At 34.8% G+C, this 26002-nt stretch overlaps 3 protein-coding genes across 7 annotated transcripts; all 3 read left to right on the plus strand.

Moving 5' to 3' along the window:
* Window positions 1–3260: 3260 nt before the first annotated feature.
* Window positions 3261–7976, plus strand: LOC117923645. Of its 3 annotated transcripts, none has more exons than XM_034842038.1 (6): window positions 3261–3468; window positions 4740–5040; window positions 5451–5685; window positions 5767–5877; window positions 7369–7508; window positions 7645–7976. In XM_034842038.1, the coding sequence occupies exons 2-6, from the start codon at window positions 4948–4950 to the stop codon at window positions 7771–7773; spliced, it is 708 nt and encodes a 235-aa protein (XP_034697929.1). In that variant the 5' UTR covers window positions 3261–3468; window positions 4740–4947; the 3' UTR covers window positions 7774–7976. The 3 variants fall into 3 exon arrangements, with proteins under 3 accessions (XP_034697929.1, XP_034697932.1, XP_034697930.1); XM_034842041.1 differs by having other exon boundaries at window positions 4899–5040; XM_034842039.1 differs by lacking the exon at window positions 3261–3468 and having other exon boundaries at window positions 3489–4805; window positions 4899–5040.
* A 219-nt stretch (window positions 7977–8195) lies between these two features.
* LOC117923641 (uncharacterized protein YNL011C) lies at window positions 8196–23385 on the plus strand. 3 transcript variants are annotated; one of them, XM_034842034.1, is made up of 13 exons: window positions 8207–8941; window positions 11613–11729; window positions 12245–12377; window positions 12718–12814; window positions 13114–13157; window positions 14240–14396; window positions 16731–16802; window positions 17635–17718; window positions 19620–19721; window positions 20046–20093; window positions 20375–20500; window positions 22113–22205; window positions 22767–23385. In XM_034842034.1, the coding sequence occupies exons 1-13, from the start codon at window positions 8749–8751 to the stop codon at window positions 22887–22889; spliced, it is 1389 nt and encodes a 462-aa protein (XP_034697925.1). In that variant the 5' UTR covers window positions 8207–8748; the 3' UTR covers window positions 22890–23385. The 3 variants fall into 3 exon arrangements, with proteins under 3 accessions (XP_034697926.1, XP_034697925.1, XP_034697927.1); XM_034842036.1 differs by lacking the exon at window positions 8207–8941 and adding an exon at window positions 9904–10632; XM_034842035.1 differs by lacking the exon at window positions 16731–16802 and having other exon boundaries at window positions 8196–8941.
* Window positions 23386–23822: 437 nt separating this feature from the next.
* LOC117923643 (senescence-specific cysteine protease SAG39-like) lies at window positions 23823–25801 on the plus strand. The gene is made up of 2 exons (XM_034842037.1): window positions 23823–24921; window positions 25015–25801. Exons 1-2 carry the CDS (start codon window positions 24492–24494, stop codon window positions 25605–25607), a joined length of 1023 nt encoding a protein of 340 aa, XP_034697928.1. The 5' UTR covers window positions 23823–24491; the 3' UTR covers window positions 25608–25801.
* The last annotated feature ends 201 nt before the right edge of the window (window positions 25802–26002 follow it).

The raw sequence follows: 26002 nt of genomic DNA on the forward strand, positions 1-26002 counted from the left end.
TTTCCCATACCTTTATTGTCTCTGCCTAAAAGTAACTCCCTTATTATCCTTGGAGGTGCCTACTGCAGGCCCAACAAAGAGAGGAGACCCTAAAGTATAAGCGCCTTACAGGATGGAGGATATGCTTCATTAACTCTTTCATATCCTTGAACAAAGAGCCTCTATTTACCAAGGACCAACTCCTACTCATGAGCTGATCAACTGTAAAAAAAATTTCAACTGTTTTCTAGGCAAAAAAACAAGCCTCTAAGATGCCTTTAGAGGTGCCCTAATTCCCACACATCCTTTTGTAGGGAACTTCTATGAAACATCACAAGGAAGAACAAGAATACTTTACATCCTTTGCACCTCTTTCCACTAATCTATCCTTAACATCCCTCGCAAGGTTACTGAATGAGTATGCTCAAGCAAGCCACCCTATCAATTGTGAAAAATAGAAAAATGGTCCTATCCATTACTTAATAAAATAATTTGACTTAATAGAATATGCTTAGTGAAATTAAAAAAAAAGGGACTTAATAGAACAATGTTAATAGAACTTCACAAATTTTATATTGATAAAATGTATTTTTCCCTTTTTCTCCTTCAAAATCAAAGCCTTTTCCAACTTTTTCTCTTTGTTCAACTTGTGGTGGACCCAATATCTTCCCATCACTTTTATTCTTTGTGAAATGTCTTTAATCTACATTTTGGTCATGGAGCTTTTATTTGTGAAGCTAAGAATTATTCGAGGGGCATACTGTTTATTTATTTTAACCCAAATATTGATTTTGTATAAGGATTTTGCACATATATAATAGATAATTTAATTATGATGTTATTTGTCTACTTGTCAAACATGGCTAAAATCATTGGCCTCAAAGTCCATAGTAACCTTACAAGTTTTTTTTTCTTTCTCTTCTTTAATTTTTTATGACTTTCATAAATTTATTTATTGATTTCTTGTAATGCTGGCTGAATTCATATTCAAGAACCTTAAAAGGCCAGTGGGAAAAGAATTCTTTGGATGTATATGGATAATTTATGTAGTCTCATGATGCATGAAATACGAGCAACTTGAGTCCTAGTCCTTTTTACCGTTGTTAGAAATTTAGCCAACATTATTTGCTCCAAAATCCATAACTATCTTTGATTATTCATTTTCTTTTTTTTTTTCCTCACAATATTTTGGGTGGTTTTTTTTGTTCTTTAGTGTATTATTATTTTGGCGTTTGTTTTCATTGTAGTGTTTGTTGGAACACATATTATCGTTTCAAGATAAAAGGAAAGTAAATTTTGGAAGTCTAATTTATACAAAGCCCTTGTGAAAGTTATGAGAAAATAGTGTAGAATGTAATTATTTATTTAGTGATGATTTTTAATCTCTAGTTTTTTGTAACTTCAAAATTTGAACTAGTGTTCATTACTAGCCTACTTGCAATGAATGAAGATGTCAGTTGTCATCTCCATGCAACATCACTTCATCAATGGCATACCCTAATCATAAGTTGATCAATAATTAGAAGTTTCCCATTGTAGCCTTTCACAATAAAGAGTCGGAGCAACTGAAACTCAAATTTCTTTAGAGAGTGCTTAGGATAATGAAAATAAAGGATTTAAATGTTAGAACTTATTCCTCTTTCCATTGACTATATCTAGCCTTTTCTTCCTTGCTTTTGGGTGCTTTTGGTGACGCTAACATGGCCAAGCCATGAGGTCTTCTTTTGCTTTTTCTCCTTGCTGAATTGTTTTAGGCTCTTCATCATTTTTCAAGTTCCTTATTTTTGTTTTTGTTACCAAACTCCTGTCTAACCAGCATGTCTTTACCACTTTCTCTGTGAGTTTGATAGGAATAATGAAGTGTTTGCCTTTCACATTTCAGTAAATTGTTTAAGAATGCATTCTGCTGTACTAGACTCGAAATATTTTGCTCATGCTCATCCTGGTTGGTTGCTTTGATTATCCAGTGATTTGGGTGTAGTTTTCTTGTCTGTTGTGTATATAAATACTCTGTTGTGGTGGGCTTGGATGAACTAACCATGTTTCAGGAGGCTGTTTCCCTCGCAACTGTTTATGTCAATTTTGGTGGAATGCCGCCACAAGACATTTTGGGCATTTGAAGCTTGTTGGATAGCCAGTGGAGAAGCTGTATAATAAACAAAGATCAAATGGAGGACAGAATGCATTCTTCATATTTGAGACTGGTTACTTATAACATTTCACAGTTTTTTTACTTACAAATTGTGTAAAGTATTGAATGGACAATTTGGAGGCCACAAGTCACAAAGCAGCTACCACAGCTCACAGGCACTACTCTGTGTGCCAATTAAGGATTTTTCTAAGTTCTGTGGCACCGCCAGCAGTGGATGAACTGAATCCAGATGCTACAACACCTGAACCCATCCTTTGGAATATATATATATATATATATATATATATATATATATAAATTGCACGAGAATTCAAGGACCTGTTTTATAATAACATAGAAAGTGTTAGAATAGTTCTCAAAAATGATTTTTGGGAGTGATTATGAAAAATAGTTTTTCAATTTATTCTTTGTGAATGCAGTTAAAAAAATAAAATTCTTTCCAAGACTAATTACCAAACCCTAAAATTTCACAACTCAGAAAAAAGAATTATTCACTTCATAAAATCATGACTTGCCGCTTAGGCGGTAGTCCTTCATTATTATTGAAAAAAAAAAAAAGATTTTTAGAGATAAAAGGCTAATGCGGCTTGTGAGATAAGATCATAAGAATTCTATTAAATTCAAAATTCATGTGGTTGATATGTGTAATTGTAAAGTGATTTATATATATATATTAAAGTTTTTATCATTACCTGTTTATCCATATGCTAACTTTGATGTTAGGCTTAGTTATGTTTGCATCGGGAAAGTTTGATAGAAAATATAAGAAAAAAAAAAAGAAAAAGGAAAAATGGGAAGAGAAACAGCGTATAAAGATAAAAAAAAAAATTAAAATCAATAAATTATTTTTATATTATATTTTAAACTTATTTTAATTATTTCATTTTTTTCATATAAAAATTAAATAATTTAAAAATATATAAGTTTTTTTTATTAATTTTAATTATATTTAATTATTTTTTAGAGTACAAATAAATAGGAAAACAATAAAAAATATATATATTAAATTTTTTTTTAAAAAAAAAAAATTAACTCTCTGGTACCAATCATAGTGTTAATATTTATATAAGAAAAATTAATGCCGATAATGGGATGAACTTGAAGCCCGGATTTGGAGGTGGTCCGTTTTGTATCAATGCAAGTAGGCCGTTAGACCGGTTGGGTGCCGCCAATGGCCAAGTGATCCAAGCATTCTCAAAATCAAATCAAATACATACAAAGGAAAATCCTCTCCATTTTTAGACGCTTGCCTTCATTTGGAATTTTCTCTACTTATACGTCACCTTGCCTCCCTTACTTATTGTCACAAATTTCTGTTTTGCCTCTGGGTTTTCATTGTTGAGTATTTTCTGTCCTTTTGTCTTCTCTTTCAGTTCTTGCTTCACTGATTATTTTTTGAATTTTATGTTTTGCTCTTCCTTTTTCTGGATCAAAGTTTGATAGTTTGCAATAGGTGTAAACCTGTTTTGCATGTTGATGATTTGGGGCTGTTTCAGTCTTGCACTGGTTTTTTTTATCTTCTTGCCTCCGTTTGGTGGCTAAGAAAATGAAGGAAAGGGAAAAGGAAATAGCCTTTGAGGTCTATGGTCTCTGTTGTTTTGCTCTGTGTGTTTATGAGACACTTGTTAGTTCAAAATCTCGTTTCTTTTAGGGTCATCAATGATAAAAATTTGTATTTTTTCCTTTTACATTGTTTCTCAGGAACAACTAGGTAGACGATTTATACTGTTTTGTAGAAAAACCCTATGCATTTTTTTACGAGGACAAGCTGTACAGTTTGGTAGAAAAACCCTATACATTCTATTTATGAGGACATTCTTGTATTAGTTATAAAAATTATGTTCTTATGATCTATTTAAACATTTAGAAGATCAAAATTAAGTTGAGAAATTAGAGGAATGAGGTCCACTACTTCAGTTGGAACATAGACATCTTGCATTAACTAAAATATCAGGACTTCGCATGATTTAATAAATTGTATTCAGAAATTGGTTCCTTGGGCTTTTCTTGAAGAGGATTAATTTTCAAAGTATATGGGTTAACATTTCATTTGATTTGTAGGATTCAAAGTGTAAATACTAAACCCTTATCACATTATGATTGCTTAAGATCCATTTACATGCCCATATGACAGAATATTGGATGTAATAGATTATGGTATTCTTTTTTTTTCTTTTGTTCTCTTTGTTTATTACCTTTTTCTCCATATATCCTACTGATGTGTTTAGGAGCTTATTACCTTTTTATTACTTTATCACATTATGATTCCTTAAGGCAACATGTTTGGATGGTGATCAAAGCCTTGATCCATCGAGAACCTTTAACAAGTTGTTTGTTGCTTACATGGTTTTTTATTTTTTTAAGTCATTGCTTCATTGTAATGCTTCCCACCTTTCCTACCTTCCTCTCTGTGCATGTCCATATTCGGGTGCTTTAGAAAAAAATCATCTTAAGGGACTTTGGACAGTTTTTATAAACTGTCTTTAGGTGCTGTTGGCATAATTTGGGTTTTAATGCTTCTTGTACTAGATGAATTCACTCTCTGCATAGAATGGTTACATGTGAATGGATTGATATTCGTATGCTTATTGCATTATGTTTCTACCAGATAATTATAAAGCTGATGGATTTCAACCTAGCAACACACCACCAGCTAACCTTGCAAATTCACTATGTAATCTTGACTATGCATTCATCAGAATAACTACATATATGTAAATCTCTATATTTAAGTTAAAAGAATTATATCGTCAGTTTTACCTCTCAGGAAATAGAGATCGAAGAAACCAATTTCGTAAGAGTCATTTTTGTTTAGTATGGATTTCATAGATAAAGGTGTAGCCTGGGCTAGGAACATATGCGAAACGTTTGAAGCTATGTGCTTGGAGGTGGATGATATCATGTACAAGGTATTCTTTTTTTCTTTTACACATGTTTTGTTCTTAAGGTCACTCCATTTTATTGACATTGAGATGGTTGTTTTTTTGAGAAATTACTAATTTTTGAGTGTGGTGCATTGATCATGTCCTGGTGAGTTTTTTAATGCTGTTGCCTGATGTGTTCTTTTTAATTTACAAAGTTAAGAGCAAACTTTTGTGTATCTATTGTTTGTATTCAGTGTTGAATTTTAATTTGTTTGATATGATTTTTTTGAACTTCAACTAAATCACAAGTTTCTGCCTGAGTTGTGGGACATGCTTTATTCTCTAGACAGCTATTTAAAAATTTTGAAAAACTAAAAGCTAGAGTTCCTTTTGAAAAATAAATTCATCCCAAGAATTTCTGAACATGCATAACATCAGTTTCCTGTGAACTGCAGCATGCAGAACAAGCAATGGGTAGCCAAGACGATATGTCACTCCCAACCTCATATGAGTTTGCAGGGTGCAAATTTTTCAGGAAGGCAGTGGAAAGTAGTAAACTTGTAAATGCCATTGCTCATCCTTCAAGTGCTCTGCTATCTTCTAGTTCTGTTACTTGCAATGAATCTTCCAAGTGTAAAGGTTGGGATATTGATCTTATCCCTGGTGATGCCTTGTATGCAGAAACAGTTAGTAAGTTTGTTATCCTGATTTGTGTGTTTATTTGTTTCCTTCTATCTTTCCCCCTTTTGATTTTTGTATATGCTGGCACAGACAACCCTGCAGCCTATGGGACTGTATCTGCATTAAAGCTTTCCCAAGATGGGTTTGAGGCCTACAATAAATTTGCTGAGTCAGAGCTTTCTGTTTCTCTTCTTGAAATTGGTAACTTGGCATGTATTTCTTTTCTTGTTCTTCCTTCTTTTTATCTGATGATGGAATTTGTTTATGCTTCTGCAGTTTTGTTGCATTTATTCTGGTGTTTTGATATGTTAAATTGTATTGAAACATAGTTTCTCAACGTTAATCTCTTTTTTAGATGCATGGATTGCAAATCTGCCCCATAACATTCCTTGTTTCTTTATTGTACTCTTTCTTATGTTGTAACTTACTCAGAATATAGTGCATTTTATTTTTATTGCTAAATGTTTTGGTTCAATATCCAGATCCTTAGTGCTCAGTGTGTTCTTGCATCTTTGCCAACTGGAATCAGTCACTTTGTTAGAGGCAGAACCTTCAATATGTTTACCACTAGTTTTCTGACAGCCCTAATGTTCAACTTTTTGCGAAAAAAAAATGTTTATTTTTGAGAGTGGAAGAGAGGAGTGACAGAGTAGAAGAAAAAATGAGAGAAACCCCACAGAAGGAAAAAGATAAAAAAGAATGAAGGAGACCCAAAAAAGAATGCTGAGAGTGCAAAAAAAATAATGAGGAACCAGGCCAAGCAGAACTTTCCATTGGTTAAAAAAAATGGGGACATCTTGAATACTGGTTCTCAGATGTCTATAGGCATTCTGTTTTTGAAATAAGGTATGGTTTTAGCAAGGGTGAGAAGCTGTCTTTTGAAGCCATTCCATTCAATAGGGCAAGAATCCCAGAAAATGTGATTAAATGATTGTCAAGTGTTTCAATTACCTATAATAAAACAAAAATGAACTTCTAATCCATCAATTGATGCTGATTTTGTTCACTTAATCTAATAAGTAGGACTAATTAGATTATGGATCATGACCCCTGCAAATGCAAGCCAAGTGGACTGCATATCTATACTGAATCCCTGCTGAGATCTTCAGTCGTCAGCTTCTGGTGCATTTGTTTCCCTGAAAACTCTATTGGGTTGTGATGTGGTTGGATTATAAGCATGATACATATCTATAGGGATTTCTTGATTTTTATGGAAAATGAGACTAGGATGGAGTCTATCAATAATGTTGAAGAAGCATTAAAATTACAATTGTAATCTTGTATGATATTGATGCAAATATGTGCCTGCAAGAGATTGCTGAAGAAATTCTATGCTGCTTATTTCTCAGAATTCAGCATTCCACTAGAAACTAAAGCAAGCAAGCTACTTTAGTTTGGGCAGTCACAGAATTTTATTATTAGCATATCAGTGACCTAGTACATTAAACAAAGCATTAGCTGGAATTTTTCAGATTAACATGGCAGCAATCATCTACCCAGCTGAAGATCATTTCTGTGTAATATTTTAATATGAAAGCTATATAACATTTTGGACTTGTCTAGGGGTTTGCCCTATTTGTTTGGTAACCCTCTTGCTTCCAAACTAATCGTTATGATATTACACACTCTATATGTTTTTTTTTGGACAAGATTATTGATAACATCACCTCCTGCCTTTCAAAATTGTTGCAGGAATTACCAATGTTGCTGAGCCAAGCATGACAACCATCCGGGCAAACGATAAGTTGAAGCTTGATGAAAATTACACTGTAGTGGAGAGTCATGAACGTTGTTCTGCCTCTTGTAAGGCAGCAAATCATAGATATTGCAAGGTATATGTTCCTCAACTTTGGTCCCCTACAGTGTCTTGAACTTGGAATGTCATGCAATTTTTGAACTCTTGCTCTCCACCTGCATCAACAATGACATATTTCCCTATCTATTTTTTTTTTTAAAAAAAAACTGCAGGAGTCTCAAGTCTCGAAGACAAGGTTAGCGAGAGGGGAGGATAACAAGCTGCAAGCAGGAGATGTTGATGCGGGATCCAATCAACAGAAGGGTCATGATTTGTGGGAATCTGAGTGGGTGCTTGTCTAGATAAATTACCACTGGTTTAAGGATGCTTTAAATTGTGGGAGAAGGTGGATTGGGGTTTTCTTGATGGAGTATTTTTAATGCTTTTATGGACATAACGAAATTTTGTTTTGTTACTTGAATTTTCAGACAAGAGTAGTCATATTGACAAAAATTCAACAAACTGATAGGGAAACAATGTTAATGGTGAATGAGTGCTTCAAATATACCTTTTCTATTGGATGAGAGAATCCTAACCCTAGTTTATGATCTTTGTTGATGTCATGCAGAACATGTGGAAAATGCGCATGTTTTGTTGGGCCACAAATTCCATGAGCTGTTCCTATAAGAAGCCCTGTGCAGGTGATAAACTACATTTCCTATCTCCATGTGTCCCCCTCTCACTTTGTGACTCATAACATTTCAATGATGATGCCCCCTTTCTATAAGCTTTATCATCACTAAAATATTTAGTTGTAAAGAATTCCAAAAGCATTCCAAAAACGGTAATGTTTTCAAAAGGAGGGGCTACTCCACCTCCTTCCATTTAGTTTGAGCCTTTTGAGATCAGGATTCAGGGTTGGATTATGGTTAGGTTGATGTGAGTTGCTTTTCCAAGTGAGAGAAATGAAGTCCAAGTGTTTCTTTGTCTATTCTTATTAAATTAGTCCGGATATTTTCAGCCGTTAGTTTCAGAGAAAAATGTGTTTTTTTTTCCCGAGAAAAATTAAATCTAAAAATACCCAAATAATTGAAGGATGGAGATGGTGTAGGACATTTGAGTTTGTTTCCTTTATTTATGAACACATTTTCAATGAGCAGAAGCTAAGAGGCAAATTCTAATATCAAATATAAATTTGCAAAAAACCAAATTTATAATTTTTGAATCCATCAACAGAGGAAGAAATGGTGTTTAGGATTAAAATATAAAGGGTTACCATAAAAATAAAAGCGTGGGGAAATGCGGTGGAGATTGGGTCGCGGGGGAATCGAAGGAACATGGCGGACCTTGGGTTGGGTCCCCCGTTTTCAAAGGCTCTACCATTCCACTTTCCAATTTCTCCCTCCCGTTTTCACTCTGCACCAAGGTCTCTCACCATGGCTGCCGATCATCCCCATTCCTACTCCTTTTCTAACCCTAACCCTATTCCTGACCCATCAACTTCCCAGCCTTCCTTGCTCGTCTTCTCAGGTCAGTCTTCCTCTCTCCTTTTCATGCTCAGTTTGTTTCCCGCTGAACAATGGCAGAAAATGTATGAAAAGAGGGTCTCTTTTTTCTACGAAGACCAAAATGTTGGTTAACCTCCGATTTTTGTTTGTTTGTTTGTTTATTCATATCCTTGTTGCTGTAGAAATGTTTGATTATGTTAAGAATTGATTGAGAACTTTCGTATTATCCTTCTTTCCAATTTTTGGTTCCTCTTTGGCTTGCAAATGTCATTGTATTCCTCTTGCCTGATTAGGTTGTTAATTGTGAGTAATTGTTATATATAAAAAAATATATATATATATGACCTAAAATTTATCAGGTATTTTTAGTTGGGACTTCTTCATTATGCATGTGTACTCCTCCATGCCCAAATGTACTTCTTCTTCCACTGTAAGAGATTTAAAATTGAATTTTCTTACTGGTAGAAACTTCTTTCTTCTTCAAGAAAAGAGGAGTACTAGTGGTTCTTTTTGTTTTAATTTTTTCCCTTGTATAAATTACAAAAGATCACCCATTGTATTATGACTTTTTTATTTCCTTTTTTTCATTAGTTTAGGTGATGATTCAATGCTTTCCATTGGAATTTAGGTAGTAACATTGACAATAGTTGTGACTCTGCCGTGCCTATATAAACACACACACACGCACACAACTCATGCAACTAAAGGCATGAGTTGTAGAGGGCACCACTACGTCAGAATTAGACCCTTGTTAGAAATTCTAGATTAGATGACCTGGTTTCCATGATAGGACGTTAAACATGTCTATTTGGAAAAAATTGTTTGGGCTTAGAATTGCTTGTTATTGAATTTTTTTCTTCTTCTGTTGCAATTCCATGTCAGGGAAACATCATAGTGTACAGTAATGATGCAAACATAGGTTGCTCTTTGAACTAAAAGGTACTTGGTACCAAACTCTTCTTTATTCTTTTGACTAGACTTCAGCAGCTTCAACTTTTCTGCCTACACAAAACAAGATGTGTAGGAGAAAGAAGGGAGCTTTTCTTTAGGAGAGGGTGAGCGAGTTTAAAGCTTACCCCTCTTGAATAGTTGTGGGGTGCAGAAAAGAGAGAGTTTAAAGTTTAAGGGTTCTAGCTGGAGACAGAAAGCAAGAGCCTTGTGGCCTGTGGTAAGTAATAGAAACATCAAATATTTCACAGGCTGGCAATTGGAATAGGAGTTATAATCATGTGCAGAGTATAGCAATTGATAAGTATGATAGGTTAAATAGGAGGATATCTGTGCAAGGATTTCCCCTTCTTTCAGCACTTGAGCTTGTAGTTTGTTGGTAGGAGCTTTCACTGGATGGATTAGAGCTTGAATCTATTTGTGTTGATGGGTGGACCTTGATTGGGAAGGTGTTTTGAGTTTTGTTTAAGAGCAGGTTGAAGGAGCTTTGAAGGGCATGAAAGGGAAATGTTGCTTGGGAGCTTGTCACAACTATTATAATTATTTGGCTAGAGATAGAACATTAACAAAATTCCTTGATTTGTGTACAATGGAAAAGAAGACAGTGGACCACTTATTGTGGCATTGCCCAGTGGTGATAGGATTTTGGTTGATGCTGTTCTTTCTGTTTGGGTCTGATCAGTGATGCCAAGTTCTGGAGTGGAGATGTTTAGCAGTTGCATGAAGCTTTTGCTGAGAAGAAGATGAGGAGAGTGGTTCCAATGTGTAAGTTAGTGGATTTTGTTGAATGTGATGAATACAAGATGTTTGAAGGAAGGGATGATGTAGGACAACTCTAGGATGGTTGCCTACACTCAAGGGTAGGTGGGCTAGGGTTTTATTTTTAGGGTGTAAGGAGAGGAACAAGGAATAAACTTTATGATAGAGAAAATTATAAGATAAGAAATAGAGAGAAAGAAGAAACAATGAAGAAGAGATGGAAAACCTTAGAGTCTCACGAAGGCCTTCTAGGAGTCTCACCTAGAAGAAAATCAATGGAGTCTCACCATTGAGGATTGCAACCTTGCAATAAAAGAAAGTATAATATTATTCATCAAAATTCATTCCTTTGATTTACATTGATTAGCCTATTTATAGGCTTCTCTAAGAAATCCAAAGTCTACTAGGACTCTAATAACCTATTCTACTAGGACTCTAATAACCAATTCTACTAGGACTCTAATAACCTATCATGACTCAAATTCTAATTATATTATAACTCAACTAGCTAATCCTAATTAGACTCCAACAAATACCAATCCCTATTCAATTCTAATTAATATTAATCCTACTTAAAGTTTACTTAGGTCTTCCCTTTCTTCCTTGAATAAACTTTAAAAGGCTTTCCCCCATCAAGGGAGCTCCTAATGGATGAACTAAAGCTCCTTATTCTTAGATCTTTATTTCATTGGCTTTCTATTTATCATCATTTTTGGATTTTTTTGGATAATTTATTTGGATGCTTTATACCGTAGCTGATCTTCTACTTTTTTCTTTACATGATCTGATGTAGCTGATCTTTTCTGTGTCTGTTATGCTCATGCATATCTGTGTGTAATTGAGCTGTGCCCTTTTTGTGCTCTTTATTGTCATTGTTATCCATCTAGAAGAAAAAAGAAACTTGGTTGCCAATCAAATTAATGGTTTGTTGTGAACAACTATTATTAATAGTGAAAAGATTTATCCAGTACCTTGAACTTCTCCAGGTGGCACTGCCTTTAATGGTGTTGTGGAAGAGCTTAAAAAATTAACAACTTGTGTTGCACATGTTCTCCCTGTTTCTGATGATGGAGGGAGTACTGCTGAGATCGTTCGTGTGCTTGGTAAGTTTCATCAGTATATGATTTCATTTCTTTATTGTTTTTTCTTCTTCTTCCTTTTTTTTTTTTTTTTGGCATTATGAAATATCTGTAATTACTAGAAACTGAACACAAATGTGGGGGGTGTGGATGTGTTGTGGCGAAAACATGGAACCAAAAGTTGGGGTAATTTCAGGGTCACAGCATCCCAGTGCAATTTTATCTTGATACCCACTCTTTGAAAGGACATTGATTCTTTCATCAGCATCTCTGGAATAAGCTAAATGCATGGTGTTCCTAGTAAATATTCAACTTATATTTGCTTGATGAGAAAATGCCATTTCCAAGTCAATTTTGTTAGTTTGTTACTGGATTCGCCTTTTATAATTAGGTTTTTGGTACCATTTTCCTTGGAATATCAAGTCCTTTGTCTTTTATCAAAGTCTTGTTTGTTCCTTCTTTCTTTTTGCCCCTTTCATGCTATAGAATGGATCTGTTTCCTCAAGATGAGAGAAAATAACTGGTTGGATATGTTTTAGGTGGCCCAGCAGTTGGAGACATACGATCAAGATGTTTGAGATTGTCTGACCAAAGTACTTCAGAGGCTCTTGCTGTGCGCAAATTGCTTGGTCATCGCTTGCCTCTTGATGCACAAGCAGCCAAATTAGAATGGTACAAGAACAATATTTCTACAGTAATTCTTCTTTATTACTTCGTATTATGTGCTGTAACATTGTCTGGCAACATTAACTACATTAACAAGAAGCACCTCCTTGCTCTCAACCCCAAATCCATGTACAACTAGGATAAAAACAAAATTCAACCTTGAAAATTGTAGGTTTTGTCAGTCAAGTTTTGGTATTGATATGGTTTATTATTTATCATATTTGACATATTATTTAATTCTACTAATGAAGTTATTGGGTTACTTTGAATTTCCTCTTTTATGTGATAGGTATCTACTTTGATGGGGTTTATTGAGTAATAGTATGATCCATTGAGGATATGACAGGTATCAGATTGTGGAAGGAGAGCATGCTCTTTGGGAAGGGGTATCAAAGCCCTACAGGGAAACAATTCGATCTTTTTTAGCTTACTTTCAGAATCAGGTATGCTAATCCTGTAATGGTGTTGGATTGTAAGTAATAATGATTCGTGAAAACTTGCTTTTGTTATATGTTCAGCAGAGCTTCATATTGTCAATGTATGTTGCATCTTATTGCAACTTTGGGCTACAATTGGTATCAATCCCACAACATATCAACCCACACCTCCTTGTCTTATCTGCCTTTTTGTGTCTCATTATGTTGTTCTAATCCAAATTTTTAATTGCTTTTTTTTTTTTTTTTAAATTTTTTGAACCACTGCTTCTTATGCAATTTATATGTTATACCTTTTACATATACAGATTCTTCGACGGTCTAAGGAATCATTTTGTTTCAGTAATGGCAGGTACTTTGTCTTTTTAGTTGGATCAGACCAGAGCTTTTATTTATGATGAAAATAGTATTTTTGGAATTTTGGTGAATGGTAGAGTACATAAAGGTCAATTGTATACTGTGGGTCGCTCTTTTGGTGGCCTTTTTTTAATATATTTTACTTTTTTATCTATCAATAATAAAAAAAAAAATAAAGATCAATTGGAATTTATATGCCATTGGTTCAATGGCTCATGATGAGACGGTTTCAGATTGGCTGACAGGGCAGGAACCACTATTTTGGTTTTTGCATTTGTTGTTTTGTAGCATTCATAAATACTTGTTAGCTTTTGGCCTTGTTTGTGGCCATTGTCCCTGTGGGAGCTAATGTTTGCCCCTTTAATATGTTTTGCTTGCCTATCCCCCCAGCGCCCCCACCAACCTACCCCAAAAAAAGGAATCTTGCTATAACATGCCCAGTAACGATATTAATTGATTCATCTGGATCATATCCTTTTTTTTTGTAAGTCATTAATGTGGAAAATAATTCTTCTATTTTGAAGGAGAGCTGAACTGTAAGAAGTTGGACAGAAACTCACATCAGCAATGGAGAGATTTTAGTTTTTATCAAACTTAGGAAACCATTTGGGAACCTTTGCCATGAAGTTCTTGATGTGTTGAAATTCTTTAGCCCAAACATGAAGGAACTCTTCCTGTCACAATAAATGAATAAAAAATGTTTGGTATTTAGCTTACCTATTCACCTTTGGAAAATCGATTAGTGTCTTAATCTTTGTACTTATTATTTTTTATGTTGTGACTGACATAGGAAAACTTTGAGAATCAGATTATTTTGGATTCTCAGAAAACACTTGCAATCAGCTTTTCCACTTTCATATGCACAAATGTCTTCCAGGAGTCATTCTCATATAAAACACACCTTGAACAATATTTTTACTTTGTGATTACTTATTTCACTAACTTTTGATGCTATGCTCGCTTCTTATTTCCTCCTTGGTCAAGCCAGATTTCTAATGCATTGTTGTTATATTCTCATTCCTTATCATCAAGATTGGGTTATAGTTATGACTTAACTGACTCTCCTCATGTTCGCAGCATTGGGAATTTTTTCTTTGCAGGAGCTCGCATATTCTTTGACTCTTTAGATGCTGCAATATTTTTGTTTTCACGTGTTTCAGATCTTCCCACAGAAAGTCTTATCCTTCCAGTAATTTCCACCAATGACAGGTTTACACTGGGATGTGAATTGTGGGTATGGTTATCAGTTTAATTGATCTAGTTTTTATGTGTCACAGGTTGCATACATACCTTGTCATCAGTATCAATTTGCAAATGATATATTTATGGTCCATTTATTGTTATTACCATTGAGAACGTGGTTGATAGTTCATGAGATGTGGTGTTTGTACATATATTTTGTCAAATACATCTCTATGTATCAAAATAGAAAAAAGGTAACTTATTTGAATTATTCATTTCACTCCTTTCAAGAACTGAAATGTTTTGGAACATGTTTTAAAATTCAAGGAAACATGTTTCATACTCAAATGCTCTGAACGTTTTTTTTTGTTTTTTTGATAGATTCAAATGCTCTGAATGTTTTGAACTAGGTTTTATCTTTTTTGTTTTGTCCAACTCAAGGACCCTTACCATGCTTTAAAGTTTTGCATTATGATTATTAAGTTCAATCTTTCTGAAAACTGAAACATTTAGAAACATGTTTCAAATGCATGACAATGAGGAAAAATCTTATGGAAATGGTGAGAGGAGATTTTGAACTGAAAGTAACACTTGTGAAAAATAAAGAAAAGGAATGTTTAGGGTAACTTGTGGAAACCATAACAACACTTGTGCAAGGAGTACTTCTTTTCCTTTTTTTCTTTTTAGTTTCAACACCTGCTGGCTCTGAGATAATTGTCTAATAAAATTGTTAGTTTTGAATGGTAGTCTTAAATGGAGTGGGAGAGGCTTGTAGCCACATTTTGTGGAAGTTGGTCTGTCAATTTTATTAGTTGGGAGAGTTACTCGGCAGGAGCCTTGGAGATATATTCATTTTTGTTCAAGGAATTAATGTCTTTTTCCAAATACTACCTTGTCATAGAGATATTTTCATTTCTTATGACAGGGGAACTTTGTCTTGAGCTCTTGAATGAGAATTACATGGTGATATAGCAGACTGTTTTAGTTTTTTACTGCAGTTGGACATGATCTCTCTCTCTCTCTCCATATATATATGTGTGTGTGTTTTGTATAACATTTAGGAGGCTTCCCTCCCCTTATTTTACCCATTGTCTTGTTAGTACATTCATTAGTATTAGGGAGCATGATATGCATATTGAACCCAACTTCTACAAGTGTAAACTTTTAGGAAATTTGGTAATTCATCATGGTATTAGAGTCTGGTTTGACAGGAGGTCATGGGTTTGAGCCACCTCTCCTTTACCAATTCCATGGTATCTCCCCATGTGTGGGTATAAGGTCGCACATGAGGGAGGGTGTTAAGGAGCATTATATGCATATTGAGCCCAAATCCTATAAGCTTGTAAACTTTTAGGAAAATTGGTGATTCAACAATTGGTGTAAAGATATAACTAGGATAGTGTAACCACTGTAAATATAGATTAATGGATTGGATTTCAAATTCATATCTACATCTTTTCCAAGTCATTTTTGTACTAAATACTGAAGAAGTAGCAAGACAGTCATGCTAAGGGAACAAGTAGATTGAATGTCCTCACCAGTCAATAATTTATAGGTTGGGTATTGGTAAATTAGATAATGGGAGAAACCTGTTCTTTGAAAAATAGTAAAAACCTCTTGAAGTAGGCTTTAGCATTTGAACCATTGAGTTTGCTTTAACAAAAGTGATCTAAGCAGTAATCAAATCTTTCCAGAGGCAAAATGTTAACTGTGATTTACATGGGATCAGATCATGTTAATAGCTAATAATTTATAGGTTGTAGGTCAGATCTCAATGTTTTACTGATTTTCTGTTCATTTCTTAACTGTGTTAGGATACCATTTTCTAGCTTAAAGAAAATGATAATAATAATGATGATGATGATGATGATGATGATGATGATGACTATGACGACAACGATGATGATGATAACATTAATAATAGTAACGATAATGATAATAATAACTTTGAAAGACTATAATGAATAAGTTTCTTCTAACCAAAAAGTGGACTTTTTTAATCATTCTGAACCTAATGTTTTTTTCCCTAAAAGGCACATACAGTAGTTCCATGTCTACAATTAATCCTCTGAACTGTTAGTCTTGGCCTTATTTTCATTGGCTTATTTTGAATATGGATTGCATTTACAATTGGTTACATCATATTGTGTCCCTAAATCTCTTTTTTCATCTTGTTACTTGTTAAGATGATAAGGATAATAGTGATGACACTAATCATGAAAACTCTTCGATCCTATACTTAACATTATCTTTGCTCATCTTTAACTCAACCAATGATACCATATAGTTTTCAAGAAAATGTTGCATTATACTTATCTGTCATGTGATTTGGGAGTTTTTCCATCATTACATTTATGTTTATTTCTTTTTTGAAATTTACAATTAGGATGGATCTATTATACGTGGTCAGAATGAGATATCTCATCCAACAAGTGGATCCATGCAACCAATAAACAAGGTACAAATGTATCCTCATCATAATGGGGAAGCATATGTTCCCTGCTGGTTTCTTGTTAAATCATTTTCTGTCTCAAACTACGCCATTTTGTCTTCCATATTCTTGTTTTTCTTACCGGGATGCATTAATGGACTCATTTAGTCTAAGATGTTTGTTCTGTCCCAAGAATCTCCTTGGCCTTCTCTTGTCAACTGATGTCATTGGAGCAGAACCCTTTCCAAGATGACCTGGCTCAATCCTCCCTCTGGATTTCTTTTGACTGCTTTTGAAAAAGGCTCCCAACATTGCCCTTAAAGCTTCTCCTGTCTGCTGTGTAACTGTCGTACAATGACTATAATAAGTATGAAATAGAACGTTTCAAGTACTCAATCTGATCACTATGACCTTATTCTTCAAAAGCATTATTTTTTGGATGTTGATTTTCATGTTTTTGGATTCAATATCCATTGTTGGACACCAAAAAAAAAAAACCCTTCTCCATTGATAGTCACAACAACTATGATGTCTGAGGTGACAGTGTGAAAAAGATGGTGGTTGCATGTTGGCAATTATGTAGTTATCTGGAGGGGATATGAATTCTTCTTGATTTGAATTGAGAATAACTAGTTATAGGATTACTTCAATTTCCTTAACTTTTGGGTTAAAAATCATATTTTCTTTTGAGATGTAAGTAATTTTGTGGAAATCCAAATTCAAGATGTTAAACTCCCAAATTATGGATTTGTTTTAGGGGATTATTTTTCATATGCAATCCTTGAATTCAAGTGCATTGCTGTCACATTTACATTATACAATATTTTCTTATTTATTTGAGTTTTGGATTTATGAATAGGAAATCTCTTCAGTTCGACCTCTACCTTCAGCAATAAAGCGGGTGTTCTATATGTCAAGTGAAGGAAGAAATTTGTTGCATGAGGTGAATGATGTTTTATACGGTTCTTGGTTCTTCGTATGTTATACAAGAGATGATATTATTGTTGCATTTTATTCCAATATCTTTATTTGGCATATGCTATTATTCTGCTATACAAGCAGTTCTGTCTATGATATTCATCTTATCCAATGTGACGACTGATGTTAATTACCATTTGGACCTGAGATTGAAAAAGGTTTTTGTCATTGGTGTGTAATAATATGATTCATACTTCTTTTATTTGCAAGGGATATTTCAATTTTCTTCCAATGAATTGCATACATGTATCAAAAGCAATTTTTGTGATTGAACATACCAAGTGCTCACTTTCCAGGTATATCTATGGAACTAAATAAGCATATCTATGGAACTAAGTATAGTTTCTTTTAATCAATCATTGAGGTTCATATAAGGGGTTAGATGGCCTGACAGTTTAAGATCAGGTGTAGTTCTCTTCATCTGAAATAGAAATCTTTCCAGGTCTTCTTATATGCGTATAGGAATAGAATATTGTTGGATTTTTCTTTTTTCATAAGTTTAATCAATATAGAAAAGTCTTCAAAGAGCATATAGATAATACTAGACCATGGATTGGTTAGAGAAAAAATAGCTTCTTTGCTAAAACTAGACTTGATGGCCACATGCTAGGCAGATTCAGTTCCTTTATTTTGAGTCCTATATTTGTTACTGCTTATTTATTTAAAGTTCCAAATTTTAAGTCTTGGTTGTGTTTCTCTTCATTGCTACTATAGCAGTAAATTACCAATGGCTTTTTTACATTTAGGCTTTATTCGATGATTGAGATTTATTTGATTTAACGGAAATAGTTATATCTTTTAGAGTTAGTGAAGGATTCATTGGAAATTTATAGCTTTAAGCTCTCCTTTAAAAGCATGGTTGCACCACTTTTGGAGTTAATGAAAGATCCGGAAGAAATCACTCTCTCTCTCTCTCAATGTTGATTTCTCGGCCCTCTTAATTGTTTTCTTTCTCCACTTTTCATGAGTGATTGTGAACTGTTCTTTGCGGTTTGGGCCGAATTCACATATTGAACTGTCAAGGGGTGATCTCTAAATCTCTCTTTGATTATTTTCTTTCTCTACTTTTCATTTATGATTATTAACTGTTCTTTGTGGTTTTGGCGGAATTAATATATTGAACTATCAAACCAATCTCTTTTCCAAATTTCTAAACTCTTAAACCAATCCACAATAAACCCCCAAACTAATCTCTATGCAAGTTGTTCTGATATACACTGCAGTAATAAACCTTACCAATGATACTAATTGTTGATTCTTGAAAATTTTACAGTGATTATTGGACATATTTATGCAAGCCCCAAAACTGTGGTTATATATTTTAATGAAACTCTGTAATTTTGTGATTTCATTTATTTTGACTTTGTCCTTTAGAAAGTTCAGTATTTTGTTTTTGTTTGTTTGTCTGTTAGTTTTGTTCTTTTTTTTTTTTTTTGAGTTCAACCTCCTTTGACCCAAATTTTTTTACCTACCTTTGGAGACATTAGTAGTTATACGCAATTGCAAGATTTCAGTTTTTACTATTTTCATTAGTGGTCATTTTTCTTCTTTTGGAATTAAATTCCATTTTTCTGGTGTGGTGGTAAACATCTCTGGATGCCAAGCGCAAATGTGCAGGCTTGAGTCTTGAGAGTGGCCACTTCTTGCAAAAGTGCCAGAGGATAGGACCATATCCAACTGTGTCCTCCTAGGTCCCTCCTTTGGTGGGATTAATAACGGGTAATGGACTTTTTATTCTATTGCAGTATGGCGAAAAATATTATTTACACATATTCAATATTGGCATATTTTTATACCATGTGAAATGTGCATGTCTATGGTTCATATCTTCAAACTTTTCGTAATTTCTTTACTTTTATTGTACAGGTGTTCCCCACAGCAAACCCAGCTGTGCTGGACCAGTTAAGCAATGTAGATTGCATTGTTTATGCTATGGGCTCCCTCTTTACTTCCATTTGCCCATCACTGGTAACATCCTAGACCATTCATGGGCACTTTATTTTGTTATTTCATTTTGTGAAGCTGTCGGAACATGATGAATTTGTCTCTAACTTTGTTGCATGGTGATTTTATAATTTGATTTAATTAATTTTGTTGCCGTTTGATTTAGTTAAATCCTCTTGTTTTGTGCTGACTAGAACCCATTTCCTCAATCCATCTCTCTTGCAATGACTTATGGTTCTTTTTCTTGTTTATCGTTTAGGACAATATATCATTCAGCAGAAATTTCTCTATTAGAAACATGGGAAATTTGTCTACTTCTATCTTCTTATTGATCATGTCCCATTATAGGTATTACTTGGCATAGGGGAGATTATCTCTTCAAGCTCTTGTTTGAAGGTACTCTCTCTCTCTCTGTGTTTCTTTTTCTTGTTTAAACTGAAGCGATTAAGCATGCGTATGAATATGATATAGGCTATTAAGAAGTTGTCTTACTACCTCATTTATGTGCTATGTCCAAGATTTGGAGTTTGCATCCCTACTAGGTGCCAGTGAAATTCTTTGGATGTATGGATATCTTCTAGTTTGCTCAGGGATGTAGTCTTGACACCTAATATGGTTATTATTATGCAGGGTTTAACAATATTATGTTGAATTGATTTTTTTTTTTTTAATATTAGGTACTTCTGTTGAATGGTACACATGATCGAGAAACTAGTGGCTTCTCTGCTTCTAGATTTGTATCTGCCATTACAGATGCTCTAAATCGAACTTATGGAGATCCTCAGAATCGTCTTAAGAACCCTGTAAGTAAATAGATTCAGTTACAGATGAGATTTCACATGTCAAGAATTGGTTGTCATAAGACCTGATCAACAGATCTGTTGATGCACTTAATTATTAAGGTGAATCGTTTCAAAACTCATGCAGTGATCTTGCCTCAAGGAACTGAGTGCTATTATAAATAGGGACGGTATTTGTATTGGATTTATCTTTTAATAGTCAAGCGTATGCACTATTATAAACTGCAGTGCTGGATTTAGCAGATATAGTCTATGTTAGGATGAATTCCATAGAACACTGATTTCTTCTAGAAGTTCATGATTTATTTGGACTACTTTTCAGCAATTTTAACATTGTTTGAATGCATTAATAAGGTTTTGGCTTCCCTCTTGTCAGTCTATACTGATATCTCATGCATGTTACTTAATCAAGTTGGATTGCTCTTCTTGAACAACTTGAGCACCATCTCCTTGCACTAACGAGCTTCTTGTGTAAGAATGTGGTGAAAATCAACCATGCCATGATGTTAATCACTGACCTTGCCTGATGTATTTGTTAGTGTAATTTACAATATTAGCTATCTGCTGCTTACACCCGGACTTGATGTTCAATTAACTATATGCATATCTACTGTTCTTTCCCTGCATTTTTTTTCTGTGGAATGTTTGTCAGGGCTGTCTATATGGTTGCCGGAACAATGATATTGGCTTCTATTTTCAATTTTTTTAAAATTTTTTTTAGATGGTATAATCTTAGGGGTAAAACTGGAAGGAAATATTGATTTTGGCATCCTCTCTCTCTCTCTCTTCCTTTCTTTTTTGTATTTTAATATGCATCGTTCAATAACCTCATGAGTTTTACCCAGAATAATATAACAATTTTCGCAAATTTTTTATTTTTCTTTTTGAATATGTATATGTTGCACAAAAATCTCATGAATTTTGATGTTAATTGGTCATGTTATTATATAATTAGTATCCAAAATAGGTATATTTATGACATATACCTTCAAGCTAATAAGATGCTAACAACCTTTACTTCACTGTGTAAGTAAAGGTTTTCTATCCAGAATTACCTTTATTGCTGTTGCTGTCGTTTTTATGTTTTCTATCCTGAATTACCTTTCTTGGATATGTAAGAAGTTCGAATTTAAACTCATATATCACATGGAATTTTACTAGAAGGTGTTTAGTAGTTTATTCAGCTAAAGCCAAAAAACAAAAAAAAAGGGTTCTTGTGCTTGTGTTAGTTTGCTTAATGAAATTTCGACCATGATTCAGATACACTGTCTTTGGGTTTTTCTTGAATGTATTCCCTTTTTTACTTGTTTTTCCTTTTCAATTTTGTTCTATGTATTCATTTTCTTTGTTTATTTTTTCTTTTTCTGATTGAGAGTCTACTATTGAAGTTGCTTTTAAGAAACAAACATCTCTTGTAAATCTTGATATTTCCACCAAAAGTTTATGAAAAAGAAAAATATGTATGCAATTACTTTCTTCTGGATCATTGGGGGGTTTTTTTTAATGTACCTTCATGCTATGATATGTAATCTTAACATTAAAAGGTTACCCTAGTGTACCCACAAAGATAAAAAGGGAAACATCTCATTTACTGGAAGCCATTCTCTCTTTGCAGCCAAGTCAGTATATCAATACTCTTCTAGTGCCCAAAGATGGTCAAATTCCTGTAGATGTTCAATGCTTGGCTTCACAAGGAATCTTTCATGTGGTGCGTATGCCTTCCACTTTCATTTAGAGTATCTGATTTAGCATCAAACAAAAGATCTGCAGTTGTTGTAGAGACAGTATTTATAAATTCCATACTTCAACTTTGAATTTAAAATGGTCTTGAAAAATATAGGTATGATTGTGTTTATGAGAAAGATTGAAGTTGCAATAGCTGTTTTATTCAAGATTTGCTTTACTTAAGCCTCTTTATTTGTTCTATTCAAAATTTACTTAAGCCTTTTTGTTCAATCAATTGATGGAATGCGACAATCCTAACTTGTTGGCTTCAGCTTTTCTTCAATTTCATGGACATGATTGGTTTCCCTTGCTGTCAATAACCTGCAGAAAGAAAAGTTCCTTCATGAGGCTAAATTATTGGTTGACACCCTTTTTGAAATGGTATTGTTGGTGCCATCAGAGTGGCCTTGTTAAGTCAGCATCTTAACAATTTGAACTCTGAAGGCAGCTCGGGAGGAGTCCTGTAACTTTTCATGCTTGTTATGCAACTACTGCTATCCTTATTTATGCCTATTGAGGTACTAATGTGGTTTGATTCTTGCAGATAACTGTGGATTCAATATGTGATCCCGACATGGGTATAATTTTTGACCCAAAATCATTAATAAGAGCTCTGGCAGATTTGATAGGCAGACAAACGACCACAAATGTTATAGAGGCACAGTGAATCTATGGAAGCACAAACAATATTAGCAAGCTGGTTAAATTACACATGACACCTGATCTTGCTTCATGTCAGGTCCATTTTGAGATGTTTAGCACATCTTGTAGTGATTCCAAAAAATGAAAATATCGTGGGATTCTCAGAATCTCAGATAGATTTGTTCTGCCTCATGTATCCAGCATGTGAAATTGATTCAAGGGGATATTTGAAGACATAACCCATTTGGTTTTTATCAACTGATAAATGGGGAAGCCTGGTTCCCCTGCTCTGTGTTTCAAATTCCGTGAAATACTTGGTGTTGTATGTTTGTTCCTCGAGTTTTTCCCTTCAATCCAGTAAATATGGTGCAGTTGCGGTTCCCCCGAGTGCAGAAAGGGAAACCATGAAATGTGCAGAATTTAAGATGTATTTATGTATTCTGAATATGCAAACTTCAAAACATGATTATATTGTTCTCTGTAAGTAAATTTGATTTGCATTTTGTACCCTTTTCCTGAAATTATGAGTCATGGATGATGTCCCTGCATTTAAGTTATCTCGTGGCTAAGAAGGTGCTAATTTATATCTCAGCAGGTTAAATCATGGATCATGGTTATTGGACGCCATATCAACCAGCATTCTTGGCTACTGCCTTCCAAAATTCTTCCTTATTGTCACCTGGTTGGTTTCTTCCATGCTCGTGTCTCTCCGCACGGTTGCCTCTTGCAGTGCTGGAGACATGGTTTGAGAAACCCAGACACTAAGATGAACAAATCCTATGAAAGACGCTAAGGTACTGTAGCAGCATCGACGAAATCCAAATTTGGACTGCTGATTATGTTTGATGAAATTTAAATATAAATAAATGGGATCTAAATCTGAACCTTGAGGGTAAAAATAAGTGAGATTAAATTACTATGGTACAAATAAATGAAATTGTGATATAAATATTAAAACTTGAAAATTTATATCTGACATTGTAATCTTTAAAAATACATTTCTGTCTGGAAGATGGAACCAACCCTTCCACTTCACCAGTTTCAAGCCAATAAGTTAATTTCAGGTGTACTGTCAGACCATCAGACTCAAGTGATCTCATTTTACGTAGACACGATGGCATGAATTGTTTTCACAATCAGTCACGTCTGCCGTGCCCAGCAAGGTACGGCCAGTTAACTGACTACAAAATTGGGTTTTGGATGGTTCTCACTTCCAAGTTTGCAGCTCGCACTAGATGAAAACAAAACCAAGCGTATAACACAATCACACAGGACAATAGGACCTTCAAATTTAAGTTCATTATTATTTTATCAAGTTCCAAAATGTTTGCAAACAGAGGTTAATAGAATAATGTAACCATGAGATAATACAGAAGTGAACTCTAGCGCAACAGAGCGGCGTACGGAACCAGACTTGGTTGTCTAGATCATAGACATCTTACCGGACAAACTGGGGAATTGGGTCTGTCTCCATTTGCATAATTCATGTCATGGTAAGAATGCTGTTTGACAGAAGGGTGTGTCCGGGAAGCAACTGCATTTTCTATATATACCTACGCCTCTGAAGGATTTATAGAATCATATTCAGAACATCATCATTACAAGATTTTTCTTCACTTGCTAAACCATGGCATTAGAAAGTAAAATCATCTGTATCACATTGCTAATTATGGGGATTTGGGCTTCTCAAGCCTTGTCCCGAACATTGCACGAAGTTTCTATGTCTGAGAGGCATGAGGACTGGATGGGTCTTTATGGGCGCACATACAAGGACATTGCAGAGAAGGAAAGGCGTTTCAAGATATTCAAGGAAAATGTGGAGTACATAGAATCCGTCAACAGTGCTGGGAATCGACGTTACAAGCTGAGCATAAACGAATTTGCAGACCAAACAAATGAAGAATTCAAGGCCTCTCGCAATGGATACAAGATGTCTTCCCGTCCAAGGTCATCAGAAATTACTTCATTTAGGTACGAAAATGTAGCAGCCGTGCCATCTAGCATGGACTGGAGGAAGAAAGGGGCTGTTACTCCCATTAAGGACCAAGGCCAATGTGGTAAGGCCCAACTATCCTCCTTGTTTCTTCTCATGTAAAATGGTATATTTACTTTGTTTCCTAGCTAACTTGTCCTTCTCCCCCGAAAAAAAGGGTGTTGCTGGGCATTTTCTGCAGTGGCAGCTATGGAAGGGGTAACCCAGCTCAAAACCGGGAAGCTAATCTCATTGTCTGAGCAAGAACTAGTAGACTGCGACACAAGCGGTGAAGATCAGGGGTGTGGGGGTGGTCTCATGGACAGCGCATTTGAATTTATCATAGGCAACGGAGGCCTCACAACTGAAGCAAACTACCCTTACAAGGGAGTAGATGCAACATGCAACAAGGAAAAGGCAGCCTCCAGTGCGGCCAAGATCAAGAACTATGAAGATGTGCCTGCCAACAGCGAGGCAGCACTGCTCAAGGCCGTGGCCCAGCATCCTGTTTCTGTTGCCATTGATGCTGGTGGCTCCGACTTCCAGTTTTACTCGAGTGGGGTGTTCACAGGACAGTGTGGAACTGAGCTGGACCATGGTGTTACTGCAGTTGGATATGGGAAAACCGATGATGGTACCAAATACTGGTTGGTTAAGAATTCGTGGGGCACGGGATGGGGCGAGGATGGATACATATGGATGGAAAGGGACATTGGTGCTGATGAAGGTCTTTGTGGGATTGCCATGGAAGCATCATATCCGACTGCTTAATTAGGATATGGGTGAATCATCATTTTGGGTTCCCCCTCACTCTCATCTATTTCTCCTTGCTTGCAAGAATGCATCTGCTCTGTTACTTGTTCTTGGTTGTGTGAAATATATATGGCTGTATACTGTTGTGGTTTGTATATGCATTCCTCAACTTCATTAATGAAACTGCTTATCACCTTTCTTTTCATCTGCAAGTCTACTCCAACCAAGCTCAGAAAATTTTCAGTTCAAGTTTAAATTTTATAAGGTTTATTGAAGGATCTCATCTTTTGTAAACGAGCTTTAATAGTCATTTTGTAGCCCATATGGGATAGCTTTTATTTTTTATTTTTAACAAAATCAAAGGGGAAACCAAAGTCATTAGTTCAAATGACAATATTCATATCGTACAAATT

The sequence above is a fragment of the Vitis riparia genome, chromosome 10, assembly GCF_004353265.1.
Source record: "Vitis riparia cultivar Riparia Gloire de Montpellier isolate 1030 chromosome 10, EGFV_Vit.rip_1.0, whole genome shotgun sequence".
NCBI classification, from domain to species: Eukaryota; Viridiplantae; Streptophyta; class Magnoliopsida; order Vitales; family Vitaceae; genus Vitis; species Vitis riparia.